This window comes from Copadichromis virginalis, linkage group LG17 (assembly GCF_057382275.1).
Source record: "Copadichromis virginalis isolate Kocher_CV1m ecotype Utaka linkage group LG17, C_Virginalis_male_GT1.1, whole genome shotgun sequence".
In the NCBI taxonomy this organism is placed as follows: Eukaryota; Metazoa; Chordata; class Actinopteri; order Cichliformes; family Cichlidae; genus Copadichromis; species Copadichromis virginalis.
In genome coordinates this window covers 13,263,155-13,275,983 of record NC_140634.1, presented here as the reverse complement: position 1 = coordinate 13,275,983, position 12,829 = coordinate 13,263,155, and the positions used below count along the sequence as shown (strand labels likewise).

Here is a 12,829-nt window from a genome sequence, read left to right as displayed (position 1 = left end):
ACACTTTAACATTGCTCACACAACTGCCTGCAGGCAATGGGTGGGACTCACCGGAAAAACAGGTTTAGCAGCCACTCAGTAACGACAGTAACACTAAATTTTATTATCAGTGTTTGGGATGTCCATAATCACAGTCGGACCACCTTCCAATTAATGTACTTCTTTTCCCAACAAGTCACTTATTTGCTGTTATTGGTAATATACTAATATTTTATTTTTCAAGCGATACCCACATTTCCCCATTTTAAAGATGCATTCACAGTGAATTACAGGTCACTTTGAGTCCCAGTCTATCTGCACAATCGCCAGTGCTCCACAAAGCTGCTTACTTTGGTTTTGTAAGTTTCTTTTCTTTCAAAATGACTCACCAGCTCAGCTTAAGCCTTTTGAACTCTTTGCTCACGTTTTTTTCTTCTTCACTAATGTACAGTCTTTGTTCAAAAGTAGGCGGTGTGACCTGCCTTGGCTTTAAATGTGTTAGCAAAGTGGAAAATTGTGAATAACTGCAAAGAAATTTCTTAAATCATAGACTTTAATTTATAAACTAATCAAGAGTGTTAAAGCATTCCTCTCCCTTTTTTTTAATAGAATAAACACTATAATATGTTTTTGTAGCTCTGCAGATGCCTATTTTGTTTTTTGAGACTTTTTGCATATATTTCTTAGTTTATAAACTTATCTAATTTTTACATAGAATTTGTGTAAAGTTACTGTGTGTTTTAATGCAATCAAGTGTAGCACGCCTGATTTAATTGTTTTCTGTGTAATCTAATAGCAGCAAAGGCTTTCTATTCTATTGTCTATTCATCTGGCTAAACTGCTTTACTTTAAATTCATTATTTTGGAAATTGTATTTAATAATTTTGTACCTGACACATGAAGCAGGCTTAACAACTGTCCTGGGTCACCACAGGTTTTGTGTTACCTTGAAACATTTAAAATTTCTGTTTAAAGATGTTTTACATACTGAATGCTCTTGTTTTTCTTAATGCCTTTGCATTGCTTTTGTGCTAATGTAACGACACAGTGTCACTTTATAGACTTCATATATATGTGTGTGTGTTTCTGTAATCTAGTCACAAGACACTAAAATAAAAGTGCTCTTTCCTCAGATTCAGTTTCCCCTGATTAAATTAAGGTTGTCCAGATCACAGTCGTTTAAAGGGAGGCCTAGCCAGCAGCACAAATCTTATGCATTAAGGAAAATTTAGTATGAGAAAGAAATGATGAGCAAAAAACTCTTCAAAACCAGAAATACCAACAATGAAGAGAGAGCCACTTAGTGGGTTTGCGGTTTTTGAGCCACAACAATCATGTTTCAGAAATATGTCTTTGTGCATAAGGAGCTCACTCATAGGAAAGAACATCCTAATGACTTTGACCTAAGGCTGTCTGCAAGCATAAATACTGGTGATATGGACCGGCACCCTACAGCCTGAGGAGAGTCTCCCTACACTAACTTATAAACTCAGCAACCTTTGCGGAATGTAGCATGTATGTGTTTGGAAATGAGTGGGATTGTGAGTTATGTACGAGCAAACAGGAGGGAAAGTGCAAGCGATTGCGAACAGTAGTGTTTGTTTGCTGGTATGATTTATTACAAAGACTTGTTTTCCATTAGCTCAAGTCTAATTGCAGACTTGGTGCTGATGATAGAGTGGAAAAGAATTTTTGGGAACCAATGACACACCAGGATGGTCTTACAACTCCCAGGGCTTATGTGTGCTTGCCTTTCTGTGGGTGACTCAAAGGTAATAAACTGGTCTAACATTTTCTCCGGGAAAAAAAAGAAAGAAGTCCCACCTTAACTTTGTTATTCCCTTTGGCGAATGACATTCAAGAGCACGCCTTTGCCTGCACATAAACACAGATTTGCCAAAACGACATTCCTGCACTACCCTTCCCCTATCTTTAACGCTAACCCTTTTCAGCCCTGAAAGCTCATTTGTCACTTATTTAGTGTGAATTAACTTTATTTGTGCAGGTCTAATTCACAAGAACAGTAATCTATCAATAATATAATCTAAAACTAGATTTTCTTTAATAATGGATTGGATTTATATAGCGCTTTTCAAGGGACCCAAAGCGCTTTACAATGCCACTATTCATTCACTCTCACATTCACACACTGGTGGAGGCAGCTACGGTTGTAGCCACAGCTGCCCTGGGGCAGGGTGACAGAAGCGAGGCTGCCATATCGCGCCATCGGCCCCTCTTGCCTACACCAGTAGGTGGCAGGGTAAAGTGTCTTGCCCAAGGACACAACGACCAGGGCAGAGAGCCCGGGGATCGAACCGGTGACCTTCCGGTTACAGATACACTTCCCAACCCCCTGAGCCACAGTCGCCCAACAATAGCGGCAATATTAAAAAAAAGGAACACCATCTACAGAACCAGGCTCAGGAAACACTGTCCTCAGCCTCACCTCTGTGGTTGAGGATAAAGGAAAAGAGAGAAAAGAAGTCCTGACTGATAATGATAAATCATAGAACCCCAGGTGTGCGTGACCATCGTAATTTTCTTAAAAAAGAAAGGCATGTAAGATTCTGTAAGTCAGCCACTAAATTCTCCACATTTGTTTTGTGTGAGCGTTTGATCCTTTTTTGTCCTCTGGGTGAATCAGTGAAATCATTTTAGGGCATGTTTCTGAGGTGTGGTGAGAATTTCCACCTTCTCCTATCTCCTTTCATTCCATATTTCTGGAGACAGGACAAGGCTTGCATATAAAGTTTCTACGGTAGCCAAAATATGTAGAAGCATGTTAAAAAAGGTGTAATCCTAGAAAATGAGTCAGTACAGCTCAAACATTAAAAAAAGAATAAAGATGCTTAGATCTGAATAAGTTCAAAGAGCAGACACTTCGTTTTCAGTAATTAGTCTGACCTGAGAAACTTATTCATGTTGTCATTTTTAAAACCATAACAACTCCACTGATCTTTATTTTCCTGGTGGGACCTCATCTAGTTCAGAACATTCAAGCTGAAAAGAATCCCAACTCTCACTTCATAAACTTCATATTTCAACCTTCCAATTTCTCAGAGTTTCCTATCTGTCCCTTTCACTGTCAGTGTTGCTCCTTCCCTGCATTGCTGCTCTTTTAACCTCTCCACAACCCAACATTCACCTTTAGGTCCTGGGGCAATGCAACATGTATTTTCCACAGTATGATGAGCCTAAATATCAGCTGTATTTTGCTGCTGAATTCCATTATTTAAAATGTTGGTTGTTTGTTTTTTAACTGAAACATTGAAATATTTGAGATATTTACGGCATGGTTAATTTTACAGAAAACAATCTCTGGTAAACATCAAGGGCCACAAATGCCAAAGTTAGAAATTTGAAAGTGAGTAAGGGGGGCCATCTAACAGGAAAGGAGACAGATGCTCTTCTATGTTTCCATTCATCCTTATGTAAGTGATGAGTCTGCTTTGAGTTTAAGGGTTGGGCACACGTGTTTAAACTCAAAGCAGCTGCCTATTGCATAAAATTATCAAATAAAATAAGGGCTGGGCAGCCCAACCCTTATTATTTTTTTAATATAATTTTATAGAATTTAATTTCAGTGGAAATTGGTGGATTTGTTTGTGGAAGACAGGTAAAGCCTCACATTTTCTGTGTGCATGCTGAGCTATTAAATATGCATTTGCAGTGCACCAACAGCAAACTTGTTTTCTTTTGGAAGCAGGTCGTCTACCAGTGTTGATGATTCTAATACATAAATACTTTCTGCGTCTTGAGTGAATTAACTAACAGAGTTTATCCACTTTTAGTAACAATCAGTTAAAAGAAATTCTGACAAGTCCTGAGACCAAATCTCCAGAGCTTGTATTGCTACTGTGCTGCTGGCTCACCAACTCAGTTTAGTTGACACTGTGGTCTGTGAGGTACAGCCTGTCCACAAATTATATCCTGTAGTATTTTTACCTGTCTTCTTACTTAGTACTAGGTGGCAGTTATGAATGCTACACCTGTTCAGTTTATGCTAACCAAGTCTGATAGTATTGGCTGATAACAGCAGGGCATTTTCAAAAAAATAACCAAGCAAAACCCAAAATGTCAACTTTTATGCTTGAAAAAATGTATTCTACACACGGAAGTCTTTCTGGAAGTCAGCAGACCTCTTTAAAATGCCTCCAGACACATATGTGAGCATTTATTCTGAGGACACTGTTTTAATTGACTTTATTTCCAGTGATCATCAGGACATAACAATCGTAAAGCTACATCCATTTTTGTATGCAGTCTGTATATCTGTTTAGTTTACACTTGAATGGTGACAGAAGGATAACAGCTAGAGTGAAAGGGAAGGTTTACAAGGTGTTAGTGAGACCTGCTATGGTGGTCTCTACTGACAAAAAGACAGGCGGCTGAGCTCAATGGTTTGGACTTGTACAGAATAGACCACAGAGACGATTCATGGATGCAATGAAGGAGGACATGCAGAGGGTTGGTGTGAAAGAAGAGGATGCTAGGGGTAGGGTGAAATGGAGGGAGATGGTCCAGTGAGCCAACCCGTAAGGACAGCAGCCAAGAGAAGGTGACGATTTTAGTTTTACACTTAATGCATTATTTCAAATGCAACTACTTGGTGTTAAATGCAGTGCAGAGCTTATATAAACTGGCTTTATCAGATCCGTGATTGCTTTTTTTTTTTTTTTACATAACTCAAAAGAAGAGGGTATTTCAAGTAACAAAAATTAACTGAGTAAAGCTTGACTCATCCTTGAGCCGTTGCAACTTTTCAGATTAATATTAATATATTCAACGCCCTGTAACACCTTCGGGCAAGCTCTGGGAAGCGCCCAGTGGAGGACATACTCCACACCCAGGACCACACCCATGTATGGTTGGTTTCAAGGGTTTTACAGACACAACCATCTCTGCTTGGCGTGCCAACACAGCATGTACAAACAGCTCATACCTTCTGACTGACTCCCTCTAACAGGAGAATGTTAATTGTTTTTGTTTTGCTTTTTTTTTTTACTGTCTGAGGGGCTGTCTCATCTTGTCCCATCTTCAGTGTTCCAGTGTATGTGAGTGAGTGTGCATCCCTGTGTGTGCCAAGGGAAAGTTTTCGGTCAACACGATAAAGGATTAAAAGTGGCGATGAGCAATGTTGATAATTGTCAGAGTTCAGGGTGTGTCTGCTGGCTGACTATTGTTTTCAGCTCTCCGAGTTATTACTAGAAATGATGAACATGAAGAAAATTGTCTTTGTGACTAGATTTCATTTTCTAGTTAGAACCTGCATCACACTGAAATAGTGTTATAAAAGTACACAAGTACAATGTTTGGAGCAACGATTAGGATATGCAATTAGGAAATCAGTGTAATTTAATCTGATCTGAATTTCGTTTGATCTGCATTTCATAAATCAGTGCTTTCCATGGTAGGTTAAAGTGCAGATTAAAAGTAAGACGTATGAAGTTTGATTACGTTTAAATTAACTGACACCAAATGTTGTTGCAGTTCACACGCTTGATGTCAAGTATGTGTCAAGCTGCGCTGTCGATATAAGACTTCACAGAATAAACAAAGACCAAAGTGCAGAGCCGATCATGGACTCAAGCACGGGCGTGGCCCTGCAACACCCCCTCTGCTTTGCACCCTGCAGGCTAGAGGCATGTCATGTGACATGTTAAAGCATGCACTTGTGCAAGTTGGTGCAAAGTGGACTTATACAAAAGTGAAAGCAATAATTTCCATAAATAAAAAAATACATTTAAAAAATGAGAAAAGAAGCTACCAAATGTTGACCCCCCCTAAAAAAAATCATCCTAATGAATAAGTCAGTATTTGTGTGGTCAAACGTGCTGTGAGGACAAACTAAGTTCAACTAAATGAGCTGAAAATGGAAGTAATGGTTTGGCATTTTGAATAAACTCTCCCATGAGAAAGAAAGTTTTCTTAGGATTCTATGCATTCATGTGAGACGGTAAGTGCATGCTATGACAGAGTAGCTTGTAGAACCGCTTTTTCTCAACAATAACTTGAAACAACTTGAAATAAGTGGTTCCTGTCTCTCATTTCACTGTGGATGATATTTTCCTGCTCTTTTTTCTGTTGCTACAGTTCATTTAAGTTTGGCATTCGTTTGTGCACAACTCTCTTAAAGTCTTGCCACAGCAACAATTAGGCTGAGGTCTGGAATGTGCCTGGATCAATGTGCCACCTTTATTCTTTTCTATTTCAGCCATTCTGTTGAAGATTTGTTGATGTGCTTGGGATCATTGTCCCGTCACCGACCTTTTGGCAAAGCTTTAGCTGTCAGATATATGTCTCACATTTATCTTTAGAGTACTTTGGTATACAGAAGAGTTCATGGTCAACTCAGTGACTGCAAGGTGCCCAGGTCCTGTGCCTGCAAAACAAGTACAAATCATTATAGAGGTGACTACAAATGGAATCTATATGCCGAATCACATGTTTCAAACACACTGTTTGATACTTGCTGGGAAACTTTGTTGCATGTCAGGTCACCTTGTTCTTACCGAAGCTTTCTGCAAAAATACTTCTAAAAATAGTTTTGCTGGAACCAAGTCCAAAAGTGAAAATCTGCTTTTGTAATAGGAAAGTAGAGACAGATGGGTTTGAGACCTAAGCAGACTTGTTTTTGCAGCTCTCAGAAACTCACTTCATTTTGAGAACATTTTCACACCCAGGCTGTAAAAATCCTAAATGCCTAGTCTAGTTCATGCCAAGTAAAGCCAAAAGAAGAGCCACGCAAGCCTCACAGCAACAAACACATACAATAGAGAGACATTAGTGAGCAGCTGAATTGAAATGTCTTTAGTGCATGGCTCATTTATGTGTTTTTGCTCATTTGGATTCGCTTTGTGTGCAGACTCTGTTTGCACACACTTTGAATTTCCTGATACCAGTGCTGGTGCAGAGTTATGGGTGGAGCTGGATATGTGGCAACCACACACACACACACGGGCGTGCACACACACCACATACACACACAAACTGACACTCAAAGAGAAGAATTAGGTTTTATTCTTAAAGCTTTGGCAGCCATAAATTTTTAATGAAGGGCATTGAATCGATGTTAAAAAGAGACTTGGAAGCAAGGAGGTGAAAGAAAGCTCTCATGTTCTTCTGTTTGCACCTCTGCAGATGTGTGTGAATAAAATGGAGAATATATAAGGAAGGAAAAGATAAAGACACAACTGATTGCCTGGGGCAGTTTGTATCAACCTGTTGTTCAGGTTGATGCAAGGTTGCAGGTTGATGTATAAACATTCAGATTGCACATAAACAGTCAAATCTAAGCTGGTATAAACCTGCAGGTTAGAATAATATTATGTAGTACATGGTGTAGCTTGCTGTCTACCTTAAGGAAGGACAGAGCAGGAGAGCAGTCTGCTGCAGCTCAGTCATCCTGTGACAGTGGTGTACCTGTGCAGCAGGCTGACATGGATATGCCTCCTGGGGGGGGGGGGGGATGAATGAGAGGGAGGAGCCGGTGATGAATGCCACCTGACACCTGAGCCAGTCTGGGTCACTGGTTTCTAGGGACTTATGAAAGGCAGCACAGACCTGACTGGAACTTGTGAGTTGAGTCATTGGCTCCAGACTTTACCTCATAAACATGCGGCTGTGATAGACTGTAACAACAAACATAAGCAGTCACGCCAGTTGCCAACCTTCATTAATTAATGAAGAATGGGTTCAAGAAATACTTAAACATCAGTGTAAACATCATTTTTGCTTTCTTCACTTCTCTCACAAGCAGAAAGGGATGAAACACTGCAGCCACGCTTATTTAAAATGACCAATTAGCCTTAATTTAAAGTATTTTTCTGCAACTTGGTCTATTAAAATTACCTCTAGGTGGCACTAAGCATCACACAACTCAGCAATTACATAACATATAACCTACTGAACAGCCTGCATTCATGTGTGATGTGAGGGAGCATGAAAAGTACTCTCTGAAGTTTCCTGAGTCTCACGGTCAATGTGTGAGAACCGCCAGCTCAAATACGCTCCGATTCAGCTCCTCCGCAAAATCCAAACAGTTAACCTTTTCTCCCACCTCAGCAAGCTGATGTTAGGTGGGAAGCCTCACAAAGCAAGCTGTGGTTGATTCACAATCATTTTTACATCTTTTTACATTTCCATTTTGAGGCAACCTACAGTTTTGCTGGATTCAGTGGGCCATTAGCGTTTCCCTGTGTTTTACTTTAAGTGATCACGATTGTGCTGATTGCATCTTTCTTACCTGTGTAAAGAGTCAGCCTAATGAGATGACTGACAGATTATGACTAACTGTCTGTTAATGCTGGTTTTGATGGGAAAATCACAAACAGGTTTTCTGTTAACTAGCTATGAAAGTGTTGCTGGTATTGTTTTCGCCTTGTGAGTCTTTCTGCATCTCTCCTTGTGTTTGGGAAATGTCCTTTGGCAGGACTACAACAGAGGGAGTTTTGAGCACTTTGACAGGCATTTAAATGTAACCTTGGATTGTTGTGAAAATGTGCAGGTGTGGTCCAATCCCCGGGTTGGCACCTGAAGAAGAGGGCACACCAGTGCCACATCCTTTTAACCTTTTCGAATCGAAATCATCATTAGTGACCCTAACCCTGACTTTACTTGATGTCTGTCACTTAAAACGATGACTGACTACCATGAACTTAGGGTCAGGGTCATCATGACATTGGCTTAGATCTCACAGTTTTACATTTATTAATGGATTTGTAGCTTTTCATTGGAAGTATTGTCATCTAGGGTAAGAAGATGTAATATTTACCTAACACAGTGTAGCTAGTAATGTTTTCACTCTGTGGTTGTGTCTGTCCACGTGTCCGTTTCATTATGGCAAAAAGTGGCGCTGGAGAATGAAAACCATTGCAGCAGGAACAATCACAAAGGTGACTCTGACTGCTTTGGCAGGTGTGTCTGTCTGTAGTGGAGAGAGTTTACAACAATCCAAGTTCCATGCAATAAAACTGTGCAAGCCTGCTATTAACATAAAATGAAGATTAGATTTGAAGAAGTCTGTGGTCCTAGAACTAAAAGCTGGTAATCCCACCACATTGTGCTTTATCAGCTGCTAAAAATACCAAAATGATCTTGGTTGCAGTCTGCTTAATCACCCGACTGCTGAGACTGTTTTGATACTTGATAAATTTAAGAATTACTTTAAAAATCACCAGATTTACTGCACTTGTACCATTCCTATGCCTCTGTTAGACCAATATCTCTTATCATTTAACTCTGAAATTGTTTATGGTGAATGATTCCTATGGAGTAGATGTGCCCACAGGCTGAAAAATAGGAAATCATTAAATGCTTATTTTGGATATATTAATAAGAATGTGTAAAATCTCTCTATTTTCATCTCTCTGTCTCAACAGTTTTTTGTCTGCACCACTTCAGAGTTGGAGAGTGTTTTGCTGGGGACCATCTCGATGAGCGGGTCTCATTTAATGGAGTGAAGTGACTGCTGCCTGCGCCACTCTGTGTGTATTTGGCGAGAGGGATACAGACAAACTTTCTCTCTGTTCATGAGAACACTCTCTAACAGTTATGTTCTCATGACTTACTCTAGGTTTAAATGTCTCAATAAAGCACCGTCTATCCATTGATTTTCTTCTGCTTATCCAGTTCAGGGCTGCAGGGTTGATGGAGCCTATCTCAGCTGCCACAGGGCGAGAGGCGGCATACATCCTGGGCAGACACTCACATTTACACCTTTGAGTAAAGCTGGAGTACCTGGAGAGAGCCCACATAGATGTGAGGAGAACATGCAGACTCCTTTAGTTTTTACTGACTTTTTAAAAAAATCTCTTTTTTTTTTATTCTCTTCTTTAATGTAACAAATGTGTCACAATGTGACTTCAGTCACTCACTCGGGTGGTTTGGATCAGCACTCCTTGAGAAAACTGCAAGCCGCACGTTTTACACAGGCACAGTTACATACCAGCGAGTCTATCACAGAAACCTGGCAATTCCCTGTGCACCGCACATCTGCCAGCTGTAGCTGTGACAAAATAACAAAGGTTATCCTCTATAGATGGGGTTCTGCATTGTTGTTGTTGTTTTTGGATGTACTGATGGGGTTGCATTCTAATAAGGGCAGAGCACAAGTCAGCTCTGGTATGTGCTACAACATGGGTGTGGTTGGAACACACACACACGACAAAACAGCCTCCTGGGTTCTTTTTAAGCCTCTTCCTTCTCCTCAGCGTCGAGCCGTAACAAAGTGCTCTGGGGATAAAGAAGGAGGTGAGAAATGAGTTGGGGCTGAGCACAAGTTGTCACCTCTTTGTCACTTCAGTGAGCCGCAGCCTGAACACCAGCTTCATGTCACTCAAAATCATTCAAGAGTACACTGCTCACAGCTTCACGCAAGTCACACTAGTTTTCACACATTACACTTTTTTCCCAGTCCTGAGACAAAATCTGTCACTTGCTGGAATCTCAAGGTCACTCACAACATGTGCGACAGACGCTGGCACATCACCATATCAGCAGCCACATCTGAAGACCAAAGAGCCTTGGCCCTCATTTATGTCCCAACGTGCACCATTCTTAAGAAATACGGGCTATTTTTTTTATTTCCCTTTCTTGGATTTTTGCCGATTGTCTGATCTAGAGCTGATATAACCGACCTGCGATCGTCTAACGCCCCCTCGCGTCTGAGGTGCAGCACATCACTCCTTCAATCCCCTGCCATCTTCTTCTATTGTCTCCCCAAACCAGTAAGTAACGTTGCCTATTTATATGACGGTTATGAAAAAGATTGTATGACGCAAAACTGCCTGAGTGGGCTGTTCGGCGGACGCTTCGGCACAAATCGACTAGAAAAACACAAGACACAAACTTGAGCCCTCTACTTGATCCCTTCACCGTGAATCATGTGGAATCAGCGGAAAACATGATGAGTGCGTAATCCTGACACGCTTTCTGCTCAGTGCAGAGGGCACAGGCTGCACAAAGGGGATCATTGTTGCCTGCAGATGCCCGTCAGTGGTGCAGTCGCTCTTTGAAGGCTCTCCAATCGCAGCGCATAGCGCGACGAAGGAGGGCGGGGTTTGTCTTCCGTCCCCCATTACTGCTCCAAGCCCCTCTCTGGCACAGCGTCCCATTGACTAGACTGTGACAAACCGAGCAGCGTGCTTCACTGCGTCTCTGAACTCAGCGCTCTCAAAAGTGGACTCGTGATGTCTGCGAGGACGCGCATTCTGGGCTCGAGGAGATAAATGACGCGCACCTGCAGAGGGTCGCGTTTTGGACAGGTATGAGACCTGTGGCACTCGCGGATGAGGAACCGGCAAATCTTGCGAAGATCTGAATGCAGCTCAGTATCACACTTCCATTCAACCACCGGGCCTGGCGCATGGATGGATCCGGCTGCACTCATGGAATACAAAGCCCGTGAGCATGCCCGTCCGAGCCCACCGCTCTCCGGGAGCCTCTCCACAGCGTCATCCTCCTCCTGACACAACCGCTCCACTCGGACACCCACCGGTCACTTCAAGTCCCGTCGCCATGAGGACGACTGCTCGGTGATTCGGTGCATCTGCGCGCCCGCACGGACCGGAGACCTCCCTCCCCCCTCTCTCTCTCTCTTTCTCTGTCTGTGTGTGTTTTGGGGTTTGTGCTTTTGTTGGCCGTACACCGGATTTATCTGTGCGGCGAGCTTCCTTTGTGTCAAAGGGCTTAACGCAGAGTGCGCGGAGGGCGACAGAGCGGGGGCTTCGCTTCGCCCGCTGTTGCGCACAGCTGCTCTCTTTGTGCCGGGTCGTAATGGCAGCGGGACAGCCGGAGGCGCAGGACCACACGCCTGAGAACGGCTTCACCCCGTTGGAGCGCCCGGCGCCCCGGCTGCTGCCGCACATCGACGGCTCCGTTCTGCCGTCTCTCGGGGGCTTCGGGAAACACCAGAAGCAGCTCGTGGTCCTGACCTGGATACCGGCGTTGTTCATCGGCTTTAGCCAGTTTTCGGATTACTTCCTCCTGGCGCAGCCCAATGGCACTTGCGTGCAGCCACTGGCAAACGAAAGCGACTGGACCGCGGCGACCCCGCCGGTCACCGTCACCAGCATCGCGCCCTCGTTGAAGCCCACAGGCAACGGCACCGGGCACGGATACGGCGACGGCGTCGGAATGCTGTGCGCTTGTAAGGAGTGGAGGCTGGAGCTGCAGACGGGACTTAGTCAGAATGTGGTTACCAAGGTAACGAGTGAGCGCCATAGACCCATAGTGTTATTCAGGGGTGGGTAGGTGGGGGGGATTGCCGTCATCATCACTACTGCCAGCCTCAGACAGTTGATTGACACGTTACCCACTGACCCGCGTACTGTTTATTTATTTATTGTGCTTTGGAGTGAGCTGGTGCTGCCTGGTACATCAGTTCAAAGAGAATAATGAGACTCTTTTTACATCTTACACTTAAGCGCCTGAATTCCAGAGTGTATGAGTGGAGTGTGCAGAGAGAGAAAGGGAAGAGAGAAAATAGGAGCCCGGAGAGCCTAACACATACACAAACTACAGGACAGAGCCGAAAAAGAGTTAATGACATGAAGTTGTATATAAACAGATGGCGAGTCAAAAGAGGCCAATGAAGGAGAAGCGCTCAGTGCATCATGGGAGGTTTTCGCACATACATTAAGACTAGTATTCCTACCCAGAGCTCTGCTGGTGCTAGTGTCAACTGGTTTATGGCAATAAACTAATACTGAAGCCCTTGTGTCACAATAGCTGAAAACTTTGGTTGACTCATTTATATCGCACAGCGCACAGATAATACAGTAATGATCACATTAGCATACTATTCTACAGGTAGTGGGAGGAGGCAGTATTCAAGCACAATAAACACAGA

General features: G+C 42.8%; 1 protein-coding gene across 1 annotated transcript in view; it reads left to right on the top strand.

The window, feature by feature from the left end:
* Positions 1–10,824: 10,824 nt before the first annotated feature.
* slc22a23b (solute carrier family 22 member 23b) overlaps positions 10,825–12,829 on the top strand; it is a 29,163-nt gene continuing 27,158 nt past the window's right edge. Inside the window, exon 1 of the mRNA XM_085436318.1 lies at positions 10,825–12,183. Coding sequence (XP_085292444.1) covers positions 11,755–12,183 — 429 coding nt within the window. The 5' untranslated portion in view covers positions 10,825–11,754. The remainder of the gene's footprint in view (positions 12,184–12,829) is intronic.